The sequence below is a fragment of the Oncorhynchus keta genome, unplaced genomic scaffold, assembly GCF_023373465.1.
Source record: "Oncorhynchus keta strain PuntledgeMale-10-30-2019 unplaced genomic scaffold, Oket_V2 Un_contig_1049_pilon_pilon, whole genome shotgun sequence".
In the NCBI taxonomy this organism is placed as follows: Eukaryota; Metazoa; Chordata; class Actinopteri; order Salmoniformes; family Salmonidae; genus Oncorhynchus; species Oncorhynchus keta.
In genome coordinates, this window is record NW_026277115.1 from 1 (window position 1) to 13,630 (window position 13,630).

At 41.4% G+C, this 13,630-nt stretch overlaps 1 protein-coding gene across 1 annotated transcript in view; it reads left to right on the forward strand.

Annotated features, from left to right (window-relative positions):
• The first annotated feature begins 1,070 nt into the window (after window positions 1-1,070).
• Window positions 1,071-13,630, forward strand: part of LOC127916978 (zinc finger protein 501-like) — a 45,526-nt gene continuing 32,966 nt past the window's right edge. The window contains exons 1-2 of the mRNA XM_052500439.1: window positions 1,071-1,551; window positions 12,387-12,447. Of these exons, the coding sequence (XP_052356399.1) occupies window positions 1,297-1,551; window positions 12,387-12,447 (316 nt within the window). The 5' untranslated portion in view covers window positions 1,071-1,296. The remainder of the gene's footprint in view (window positions 1,552-12,386; window positions 12,448-13,630) is intronic.

Sequence of the window (13,630 nt, forward strand, 5' to 3'; positions counted from 1 at the left end):
AGAACCTCTATTTCAGCTAGATGCAGGCGACAGTGTGCAAGGCGATATTGAATGTGTCACTGTTTGTCACCTCAAAATTTTCTCTCGACCTGCGTGAACCTACATTCTAAACTTTCATTCATTTGTTACCTCATGATGGGTATAGGGAAATGTTAGTATTATGTAGTATCGGTGTTACATGAATGGAATATGAATGACAGTCGTCCAATATGCTGTAGTAGAAATAAGGCCATGCTCATGAAAACACAAATGGTCCTCCCTCATCTTAAACGGCACTGACCGCCACTGTTTGGATGGTGGACCACTCTTGGTACACATGGGAACTGTTGAGCTGAAAAACCCAGCAGCGTTGCAGTTCTTGACACAAACCGAGGCGCCTTGCACCTACTACCATACCCCGTTCAAAGTAACTTAAATATTTTGTCTTCCCCATTTACCCTCTGAATGGCACACATGCACAGTCCATGTCTCATGTCTCACGGCTTAAAATTCCTTATTTAACCCGACTCCCCCTTCACCTACACTGACTGAAGTGGATTTAACTTGTGGCATCAATAAGGGATCGTAGCTTTAGCCTGGATTCACCTAGTCTTTCTAAGTCATGGAAGGAGCAGCTGTTCTTAATGTTTTGTCTACCCAGTGTAAAGCACTACAGATAATCAAGTGCTATTTGCATGTGATGCATTTGTTCTGTTGTTTACAGGATGATTTGTATTTTATAGAGCGTGGCTTTAAGGGAATAGTATGGTCACATCAAGATTAAACCTTATGTAAAAAATGTTTATTAACACACTACCTATTCATAGATGTATTTATTCATCATCCACATATTCATATTAAGATCTACGTCTGTGTACAGGACAGTATTATTTGTAAGAGAAAATATATCAGCTTATTGTTAAATTATTATGACATTCTTTCCAATACAAGAGTGTAGTAACTATTTTCCAAACTGCGTTACCCACTCCAGTCAGCAGATGGCGATCTGCGTCTTTCAGGTGATGCTTCATGCGTGACGTATAATGGACTGGACGGGACCCTTCAGGTAATACAATACGGCGCAACTCTTTCAACCACCTCGGTAGCCTGCTAGACAACATAAAACCGATAGATTGACGCTTTACACCGTGTTTGTGTACATTAGCTAATCTCAGTGTTTTAAACGCATTTCTGTTGACTTATCATCTGATGACCTTTAACCTAATGTTCTTGTTAAATTTGACGTGTTAAAGATTGATACTGAGGTTAGCACGAGGCTAGTCGCTAATGCTAACTAACTAGCTAACATCCCTGATCATGAGTTCACTAAACTACTCCTCCCCTGCTGAAGAAGAGGTGGTCTGCTGGACGGAAAAAGAAGCTCTGGGACTGAACATTGTCGTGGAAGATGAGGGTGTTACAGTGAAAGAAGAGGAGGCTGTTGCAGTGAAAGAAGAGGAGGCTGTTACAGTGAAAGAAGAGGAGGCTGTTACAGTGAAAGAAGAGGAGGCTGTTATAGTGAAAGAAGAGAAAGAACCTTTTAGAGAGGAAGAGGATGCTATCTCAATAAAGGTGAAGGAGGAAGACGTTTTGAGAGTGAAAGAGGAGGAGACAGAATATCAGATTAACACCAGTGAGTACTGTCTTAAACAGGGGCACAAACTATGCCGTTGTTGAACTAATGTGGGTTTTAAAGGGGCATTCTACTGAAGTTCTACACTTGAATAAGTTTTGTACTCTATAAATTGTTAAATGTAAAATCTGCATTTGGTACATATATTTTCGGGACTTTTAAATTAGATTTATTGAATTCTCCATGTGGTCTACATTGAAGTGCACCTCATCTAATATAACAGTCTTTTAAAATTCAATATTGGTGCATATTTTCTACTTAAAATAACAAAGGGACGCAAAAGCCACCCATTTTGTGGAACGACCCTTTTACATTTGCATCACAAACAGTATTTTAGGAAATCATGATGAAAGTGGCCATTTTAGACATATTCATGCCTCTTGTAAGACTCTATGATTGCAATAGATGGTCATCAGTTTACCATCTGTTTGACGTCCTCGCTCACACAGGAGAGAGACATGACTATTTCTCTGGGGAGCTCTCAACAACATCCTGATGCTGACGAGGCAGAGAAGAGTCTCTCCAGATCAGAACACAAGATGGTACAGCTTGGTCTGGTCTACCATAACGGGTCTACCATACAGCTTGCTCTATTGAGGGCTGGGCTGGGTTTCTGTAAAACACTTTGTGACATCAGCATCCATAATGATATGTGTCTGTGTCCCCTCTTTATGGTTACCAGGACAACGCTAGCCCTTCCATCTTCCCGGAGTCCCCGTGTCGTGCCTCTCCCAGTAGCACCTTACTGCTGGGTAAGAAGAGGTTGTCTGTGCTGCTGGTGGGACTGCAGGAAAACAACGGGGCTGAGGAACTGGGAGGAGGAGAAGAGAAGAAAGGATCAGATTTAACTCATCAAAGTAAGTGCTGTAGTTTGAACAAATACAATAGATCTGCCATCTGTTACCAGGACAACCAGCAGAGTTCTGTTAGTTGACAGGAAGATAGACTGGTATCTGTTACCAGGACAACCAGCAGAGTTCTGTTAGTTAACAGGAAGATAGACTGGTATCTGTTACCAGGACAACCAGCAGAGTTCTGATATTTTTTTATTTTTTATTTTACTAGGCAAGTCAGTTAAGAACAAATTCTTATTTATTTTTATTTTTTTGTGTGTTTTTTGTTGTTGAATTTTACCCCTTTTTCTCCCCAATTTCGTGGTATCCCATTGTTGTAGTAGCTACTATCTTGTCTCATCGCTACAACTCCCGTACGGGCTCGGGAGAGACGAAGGTTGAAAGTCATGCGTCCTCCGATACACAACCCAACCAAGCCGCACTGCTTCTTTACACAGCGCACATCCAACCCGGAAGCCAGCCGCACCAATGTGTCGGAGGAAACACCGTGCACCTGGCCACCTTGGATAGTGTACACTGCGCCCAGCCTGCCACAGGAGTCGCTTGCGCGCGATGAGACAAGGACACCCCTACCGAACAAGCCGTCCCTAACCCAGGCGACGCTAGCCACCTGTGCGTCGCCCCACGGACCTCCCGGGTCGCCGGTTACGACGGCAGAGCCTGGCGAACCCAGGACTCTGCCTAGGAACAGGGTTAACTGCCTGTTCAGGGGCAGAACGACAGATTTGTACCTTGTCAGCTCGTGGATTTGAACTTGCAACCTTTTTGGTTACTAGTCCAACGCCCTAACCACTAGGCTACCCTGTTAGTTGACAGGAAGATAGACTGGTGGATATGGATGTTATGAATATCATAACACTGAAAAAAGGATTCTGCCAATGAAAAGAGAGAAACCAATAGACCATATAAAACCTTGATGAAAGTTAGTCTAGACCATGTCTTGATGAAATCTCTGGACATCATCCAAGGCTGTGCAGCAAGCAACAGCAGCCCTGAGACACCAAGACATTGTGGGAATATCAGCATGGAAGAGGAGGCTTTGGCCTGGCAGCAAGCAAACCAACGTTCCATAAGGCAACAACATCTGAACGCATGGAAGCTGGTGGTCAGGAGGTGCGCAGACAGGAGGAGACTGCAAGAAGTGCAAAGGCTGTCTCTCTTGCTAAACAAGGGCAATGGACGGTGGGAAGGCCTGGAGAGGAGAAAGATCAACTGGAGTGAGCTTTGTAAAATGGAGGCAAGCAACATCAGCTTTCATCATAAGAGCTGTTTATGATGTGCTTCCATCACCAAAAAATCTACATCAATGGTATGGCGAGGACTGAGACCTGCCCCCTCTGCCCAGCTCCAGCGACTCTCAGGCATATAATGACAGGTTGCAAGACCAGCCTCTCACAAGGCCGCTACACCTGGAGGCACAATCAGGTCCTCAAGAGCCTGGCTGCAGCACTTGAGACCAAGAGGGAGTGCAACCAATTCATTACCTCCAAAAACAAGCAATCCCGTCAAAACAACAACATTCATCCGGGAGGGACAGAAAAGGCCCAAGTATCCTCCTACGAAGCCAGAAACTGGACACCTAGCCATGGCCTGGGACTGGAAGATGCTTGTCGATATTGGCCAGCAACTAATTTTTGCATCTGAGATTGCTTCTACCAACCTTAGGCCAGACATGGTACTCTGGTCCCCTTCACGAAAGGCTGTGTACATCATAGAGGCTCACAGTCCCGTGGGAAAACTCTGTTGAAGAGGCCTACGAGCGTAAGAAACTGCGTGACACAGAGTTGGCAGCAGACGCAACTCAGCGTGGCTGGAATGCAAAAGTCTGGCCAGTTGAAGTGGGATGCAGAGGATTCGTGGCTTCTTCCACCATCAGGTTGCTGAAAGAACTTGGAATCCATGGACAGGCTCTGCGGCAGACCGTCAGAGCAGTTTCTCAAGCAGCTGAAAGAGGCAGCCAGTGGATCTGGATCAAACGGAAGGACCCTTGCTGGGCTATAACTTCATGACCCCCACCCCCACCTGAGAACCCAATTCAGATCCCTCCAACTTGGAGGAGGGCATATGAGGTATGCGGTCAGCTGTAGGGCTGGCTCAGGGGAAGAGGACGCCGCTGCCTTGCATAGTCCCGTGGGACATCTTAATTGGGCATGGGACACAAGCTAGAGGCTTGATCACCCTTTAGCTTTGATGAGGGTGTTTAGTGATTAAAGGCCGAAACACCCACTGATTCGAAGAGCACACTACTGAGGATGTGTCCCAAAAATTGACATCTTAACCCAGTCTAAGAAATAAACCTCCCATGCCACTCTGTCAACATCACGGCAAATCTCATGTGAGTGCATTCCATCTATTGGCACACTGGACAGTTTTTAACATCTCGTCCCGTGTTTATGATTCTGGATGTTACATTGCCTGTCCCAGTCAACCCCCATCTTTACAAGACTTTTGAAGCGGCAGACAAAACTCCAGACACTTCAATGTGTTCTGCATTGCTTCATTAACGTCTCATCTACAAGAGCATTAGTAAACATGCAAATGTACAGTTGTAGTCGGACATTTATATACACCTTCGCCAAATACATTTATACTCAGTTTCACAATTCCTGACATTTAATCATAGTAAAATTTCCCTGTTTTAGGTTAGTTCACCATTTTATTTTAAGAATGTGAAATGTCAGAATAATAGTAAGAGAGATTTATTTCAGCTTTTATTTCTTTCATCACATTCCCAGTGGGTCAGAAGTTCACATACACTCCAATTTTAAGTATTTGGTAGCATTGCCTTTAAATGATTTAACTTGGGTCCAAACGTTTCATCTCTAGGGACAGAGCAGCGTCTCTTCTGACACAGTATTTGCGTGGTGCCATGGTGTTTATACCTGCGTACTATTGTTTGTACAGATAAACGTGGTACCTTCAGGCGTTTGAAGTGCTCCCAATGAACCAGACTTGTAGAGGTCTACATTTTTTTTTCTGATGTCTTGGCTGATTTCTTTTAATTTTCCCATGATGTCAAGCAAAGAGGCACTGAGTTTGAAGGTAGGCCTTTGAAATACATCCCACTACACTCCAGTTGGCTCAATTGATGTCAATTAGCCAATCAGAAGCTTCTAAAGCCATAACATAATAATTTTCAGGAATTTTTCCAAGCTGTTTTAAGGCATGGTCAACTTAGTGTATGTAAACTCTGACCCACTGGAGTTGTGATACAGTGAATTATAAGTGAAATAAGACATTTGTGGAGTGGTTGAAAAACTAGTTTTGATTAACTTTATTGACATCGGTGTGTTGCTTACAGTTTAGTTTCCTCCACTGTCCCCATACTGGACTCAAACTAGTGATCCTCTGCTTCTCATCACGTGACCACTCTCCTTGACAATGAACCGATGGAGCGATACAAAAGGTACCAGTTGGACAGCTCCATCTGTGACGTTTCCAAGCTGTGGAGTGAGTTTAAAAATTTACCAGTTGGACAGCTCCATCTGTGACGTTTTCAAGCTGTTGAGTGAGTTTTTCGGCACACGTTCTCACCTCCGTTACACATGTTCAGGTTGACTTTCCACGGAATCGACCATATACTACCAGTCAACAGTTAGGACACAACTACTCATTCAGGGTTTTCTTTATTTGTACTATTTTCTACATTGTATAATAGTGAAGATATCACATCTATGAAATAACACTTATGGAATCATAGAGTAACCTAAAAGTGTTCAGCATTAGGCCCACCTGTCAGGTAAATGGATTATCTTGGCAAAGGAGAAATTTTAACTAACAGGGATATAAACACATTTTGCACCGAATTTGAGAGAAATAAGCTTTAGTGCGTATGTAAGAATTCTGGGATATTTCAGCTCATGAAACATGGGACCAACACTTTACATATTTATATTTTTGTAACATCTACCCCAAATATTTCACATTCTTTTTTACTTTACCCAAAATATAATGAAATGAATGATAGTCAAAATGTGTGAACGTCTAAATTAGAAATTGGTCCATTTAAACAGCAATGTGTCGAACCCTTTCAACAACGGGAGATGTTACTGATGTGCTTTGTATCTGTGACGTAGAAACAAGTTTTGGACTTCTAAATTACTTATATGTTTAAGGAAGTGTAGGTCACATTCTATCATACAGCTATGAAGGTTCTATATTTAGAACCACTTGCTTGATAGGAATCTAGCGATGTCTGTGTCTTGAGTGTCATAGGACTGTCTAGTGTTTTGTGTTCTGACTAGTAAAACAGAAATACAAATAAGTATTGTAAACAGTAATTACTAGGAGGCTCTACAACATTTGTTTAAAATCACACAAAAATGGTTTTAAATGATGAAATGTTTGAAAGCTGGCCTCAGGTTATTGAGGGATCTGATTTGGTTTAAAGTTCATAGCAAGGCAGTTTTATCATGTGGAGATTTCATTCTGCTCTGTCTTAAAATAAACTCTGTCTTTGGCAGGAGGAAAACCAAACTTGGACGAACCAAAGACGTCAAACCAACAAAGTCAAACACCTCTGCTCCCAGATTGGACAGAGTTTTACCAAGTCAGGAAGCCTGAAAATACATGAGGGAATACACACAGGGCAGAAGCCCTTCCTTTGCTCCAGTGTGGGAAGAGTTTTGGCGGTTAGACACCCTCAAAGCTCGCGAGCGTATACACACAGGGAGAAGCCTTACAAATGCTCAGACTGTGGGATGGCATTTTACTCATCACACTCACTTAAAAGTCATGAGAATTCACACAGGGAGAAGCTTTCCATTGCTCCCAGTGTGAGAAGAGTTTTAGGCGGTTAGGCACCCTCAGCTCATGAGCGTATACAGTGGAGAAGCCTTTCCATTGCTCCCAATGTGAGGAAGAGTTTTAAGCAGTTACTCACCCTCAAAGCTCATGAGCGTATACACAGGAGAAGCCTTTGTTGCTCCCCAGTGTGAGAAGAGTTTAAGCGGTTGGACACCCTCAAAGCTCATGAGCGTATACACACAGTGGAGAAGCCTTTCCATTGCTCCCAGTGTGGGGAAGAGTTTTAGCGGTTAGACACCCTCAAAGCTCTGAGCGTATACACACAGGGAGAAGCCTTACAAATGCTCAGACTGTGGGAAGATATATTATTCATCACACTCCTTAAAAGTCACATGAGAAATTCACACAGGGGAGAAGCCTTACCTCTGCTGCCTATGTGGAAAGAGTTTTAGTCACTTTGGAAACATGAAAGCTCACGGCGAATACACACAGGGGAGAAGCCTTACCACTGCTCCCAGTGTGGAAAGATTTTAACTATTCAGAAACCTAAAGAGCATGAGACTGCACACAGGAGAAGCCTTACAAATGCTCAGACTGTGGGAAGACCTATTACTCTTCACAGTCACTTAAAATTCATGTGAGAATCCACACAGGGGAGAAGCCTTACCACTGCTCCCAATTGATGATTTTAGTCACTTAGGAACCCTGAAAGTTCACCAGCGACTACACACAGGGGAGAAGCCTTACCACTGCTCCCAGTGTGGAAAGAGTTTTGGCCAAGTAGGAACCCTGAAAGCTCATGGCGAATACACACAGGAGAGAAGCCTTACCACTGCTCCCAGTGTGGAAGCGTTTTAACCATTCGGGAAAGCTGAAAAAAGCATGTGAGAATTCACACAGGGAAGAATAATTACTTCTCATGACTTCTTAAAATGCATCAGAGAACATACACAGTGCTCCCAGTGTCTTTCTTTAATTGTTGACTGAAAGGTGTTTTCTTGTTTATACCATATGAATTTATATTGTACAATGTATACTCAAAAATATATTTGTGTTTTGTTAGAAAACATGAATTGAATATGGAGTACAGTGGTTCGTCCTTTAAAAGTGCAGCGTACTGCAGCACAGCTTGCATGGTGCCACAGAATTCTGTAGCATGTTATTTACGTATCACCACTGTCACCAATAATGCTTTTTAGTAAGTGCTAGTTTGACCACCAGAGGGCATCTTTGAGAAGCATTTGATTGCCTTCAATAATTAGCTGTACTAGAGAATTTAAAAACTTGTTTTTTGCAAGAACAATGTAAATGAGACTGATATCAAGAAATGTTTCTTTATTAATTTGATGAACCTGTTTAGGACTGGGGTTCGCCCACCAGAAAGAGACTGCTATGGTATCAGCAGCACAAATTGTGTAGAGGACTGAGGTGTGTTAGGGGGGGTGTTAGAATAGAATTTTATTATTTTTGTATGTCGTTATTTGCATCAAAATATATCACTGTACCAATTTGACCAATAGGGTACATTTGGGCAACTTGTGTGGGACACCTGGGTGACTTCATGCTCAATGTCATGTAGCACAAATACTGTTGCCCTCTTATGTTCTTCTTTAAAATTATCGCTCATATCATATCTGAATGTTTGGCTGTTTATTTCCTTGTATTTTCTTCTACAAGATCTATTGTGTTATATTCTCCCCACATTCATTCACATTTACACAAACTTTAGAGTGTTTCCTTTCAAATGATACAAGAATATGCATATCCTTTCTTCTGGGACTTAGCTACAGGTAGTAGTTAGATTAGGGGTATGTCTTCAGGTGGAGGAAATTGAGAAAAGGGGGGCTATTCCAAACAGGTTATCCTGAACCCAGTTTCGCTAGCATGGAACCCCTGCCAACAGCCAATGAAATTTCAGCCAAATAAAAATCTACAGAAATCTCATAAATCAAAATTCTCAAACATACAAGTATTAGGCACCATTTTAAAGATAAAATCTTCGTTAATCCAGCCACAGTGTCTGATTTCAAAAATGCTTTACAGCGAAAGCTCCACAAACGATTATGTTAGGTCACCACCAACTCACAGAAAAACGCAGGCATTTTTCCAGCCAAAGAGAGGAGCCACAAAAGCACAGATAGAGATAAAAATGAATCACTAACCTTTGATGATTTTCATCAGATGACAATCATAGGACTTTATGTTACACAATATATGTATGTTTTGTTTGATAAAGTTAATATTTATAAAAAAATCTCATTTTACATTGAGCGCGTTACATTCAGTAGTTCCAAGATGCGGTGATTGTGCAGAGAGACACATAAATTCACAGAAATACTCATTATAAATGTTGATGAAAATAGAAGTGTTATGCATGGAACTTTAGATACACTTCTTCTTAATACAACCGCTGTGTCAGATTTTAAAAAACTTGACTGGCATAATCTGAGAACGCGCTCAGAGCCTAAACCAGCCAGAGAAATATAGCCATGTTGGGTAGTCAACATTAGTCATAAATAGCATTATAAATATTCACTTACCTTTGATGATCAGTTCCACAATAAATGCTTGTTTTGTTCGATAATGTCCATCATTTTATGTCCATTTATATCCAAAATAGCTTCTTTTCTTGGGGGCGTTTGGTAAAAAAAAATCCAAAAACGCGTTCTGGTCCAGTTTGGGGACGAAAAGTTCAAAAAAAAAAAGTTATATTACAGGTCGATAAACTTGTCAAACTAAGTATAGAATCAATCTTTAGATGTTTTTATCATAAATGTTCAATAATGTTCCAACCAGAGAATTCCATTGTCTGTAGAAAAGCAATGGAACGAGAGATGCCTCATGTGAAATGCGCGTGACTGAGAACGAGAGGCTGCTGCCAGACCCTAGTCAAACAGCTCTCACCCACTTCCTGTTTGGATTTTCTCCCAGGTTTTTGCCTGCCATATGAGTTCTGTTATACTCACAGACATCATTCAAATAGTTTTAGAAACTTCAGAGTGTTTTTTCTATCCAATACTAATAATAATATGCATATATTAGCATCTGGGACTGAGTAGGAGGCAGTTCACTCTGGGCACTCTATTCACTCTATTCATCCAACAATGAAAATGCTGCCCCCTATCCCAAGAAGTTAATATTATGGTGTTTATATTACAAAAAAAAACTAAAAACCCTCTGCATTTCCGTTAGGATGGAAAATATGGCCCTGTACAACGTGACGGTCTGGAGTAGGCTACAGTACTGGGCTATTTAGCTAAAGAATCCCCGTGTCGTGCTGGCACACCGGAGAACGAGGTTCAATTCCCAGACGGGGAGGAAGGAGTAGGCTGTCCTTGTAAATAAGAATTTGTTCTTAACTGACTTGCCTAGTTAAATAAAGGTTACACTAAGAACATAACATTTCTACACCATAATTGTATGATTGTAGTCTAACCAATACCCAAACGGAGAAAACAATCTAATTAATTTATCAAGACCAGTCCCCATGCTTGTCTCAGAGCAGCACGAAACAGTGAAAAATTGTTGGAGGCCTTTGCTTCAAATCCTATTGGTTCTAATCCTATTGCTTCTAGCTTCAATATGCTCTTTAAATGAACAAGACCTACACCACTTTAACAGCACATTATTACTCAACACTAGTGAGACTCATGTCAGTAAATTGAAAAATATGACCTGACTCTCCACCAATAATTACATATAGAGGATTCTAAATGAAACCCAAATGCCGCCGCATTGGTCTCCCAGTGACGGCCGGCACGTGTATCGAACCTGCATCAGAGAGGTGTTGGTGAAGGTATATTGTCCTGATAATAGCACATAATGGGCTATTAAAATACTGTACGTGGTGTCCAGGTCAGGATAACCAAACATTTCTTTATTAAAGACTATCAGAAAGAATGTTGGTACTTATTTATTTTGATCCAAAGCCATGGATGAGTGAGTCACTCAGCTATATGTAGGTGCCCGGCTATATGACTGTGCCATCAACTTGATAGGATATAACGATATTTTGGAGGTTATTTCGTTTCCAAAAACGAAAGTGAGTGATTGTAATCTGAATAAAGGCCAAAATAATATTTATCAAGGCCAAAACATGTATTTCTGTTTTAGAGGGAGAGAAACGCTGGGCCAGTTGTTCCGCCCTGTGGGACTCCCAATCACAGTCAGATGTGATACATAATAATACTTTTGCTGTATTATTTGTTTGGTCTTTTTACAAATATGCGCTTTTCATATAGTTTTTCGTTAAATCCAGTTCGGATTTAAGTATAACTTTTGACTGAGGCCTTTAGTGAGAGGCTGCTGCCAACACACTGTCATTGACACTGACCCTACTCAACCATTTTAATAATGGGAATTGATGGGAATTATGTAAATATATCACTAGCCACTTTAAACAATGCTACCTTATATAATGTTACTTACCCTACATTATTCATCTCATATGCATATGTATATACTGTACTCTACATCATCGACTGCATCCTTATGTAACACATGTATCACTAGCCACTTTAACTATGCCACTTTGTTTACTTTGTCTACACACTCATCTCATATGTATATACTGTACTCGATACCATCTACTGTATGCTGCTCTGTACCATCACTCATTCATATATCCTTATGTACATATTCCTTATCCCCTTACACTGTGTATAGGACAGTAGTTTTGGAATTGTTAGTTAGATTACTTGTTGGTTATCACTGCATTGTCGGAACTAGAAGCACAAGCATTTCGCTACACTCGCATTTAACATCTGCTAACCATGTGTATGTGACAAATAAAATTTGATTTGATTTGATTTGACAAATAAAATTTGATTGATTTGATTTGAGGTCTACTGCTTTAATATTGAATAATATCCGCACTCCGAATTAATATCTACAGGGCATTTTTCACGCCATTATTAGTTACATTGTTTTAGTTTGAACGTGCACAGGCACTAAGAATAGCGGGAGAGTTTCCCTAGTTGGCACCATTATGAATGCAATGCCCCTTAAAGTGTTGCTCTGTGCTACCCAGTGGGGTGGGGGTCCAACCCCCCTTCCTCCTCCCTTTCCCATAGGGTGTTACAGTGAAAGACGAGAAAGAACCTTTCAGAATGGAAGAGAAGGCTGTTATAGTGAAAGAACATTTTAGAGAGGAAGAGGATGCTGTCTCAATAAAGGTGAAGGAGGAAGACGTTTTGGGAGTGAAAGAGGAGGAGACAGAATATCAGATTAACACCAGTGAGTACTGTCTTAAACAAGGGCACAAACTGTTGTTGAACTAATGTGGGGTTTTAAAGGGGCATTCTACTGAAGTTCTACACTTGAAAATGTTGTTCAGTACTGTATAAATTGTTTAATTGTCAATCTGTCGTTGGTACATACATTTGATTTTTTGGATCCCTACAAATCTGGATCCCTATCCCATTCTGTATACATCTGGCCCTTCTTTGGACACTGTGTTAACAAACCTCGAAACGAGCTTCAATGCCATACAACACTCCTTCCGTGGCCTCCAACTGCTTTTAAATTCTAGTAAAACTAAATGCATGCTCTTCAACCGATTGCTGCCTGCACCCACCTGCCAGACTAGCATCACTACTCTGGACGGTTCTGACCTAGAATATGTGGACAACTACAAATACCTAGGTGTTTGGTTAGACTGTAAACTCTCCTTCCAGACTCACATTAAGCATCTCCAATCCAAAATTACATCTAGAATCGGCTTCCGATTTCGCAAGAAAGCCTCCTTCACTCATGCTGCCAAACATACCCTCGTAAAACTGACTATCCCACCGATCTTTGACTTTGGCAATGTCATTTACAAAATAGCATCCAACACCCTACTAAGCAACCTGGATGTAGTGCCACAGTGCCATCCGTTTTGTCACCAAAGCCCCATATACTACCCTACATATTCGTCGCCAAACCCACTGGCTCCAGGTCATCTATAAGCCTTTGCTAGGTAAAGCCCCGCCTTATCTCAGCTCACTGGTCACCAAAGCAACACCCACCCATAGCACATGCTCCAGCAGGTATATTTCACTGGTCATCCCCAAAGCCAACACTTCCTTTGGCTGCCTTTCCTTCCAGTTCTCTGCTGCCAATGACTGTAACTAATTGCAAAAATCACTGAAGCTGGAGTCTTGTATCTCCCTCTCTAACTTTAAGCTTCATCTGTCAGAGCAGCTTACAGATCACTGTACCTGTACACAGCCAATCTGTAAATACACCCAACTACTTCATCCCCATATTGTTTTTATCCTCTTGCTCTTTTGCACCCCAGTATCTCTATCGTGCACATCATCATCTGCACATCTATCACTCCAGTGTTAATGCTAAATTGTAATTATTTAGCCTCTATGGCCTATTTATTGCCTTACCTCCCTACTCTTCTACATTGGCATACACTGTACATTGATTT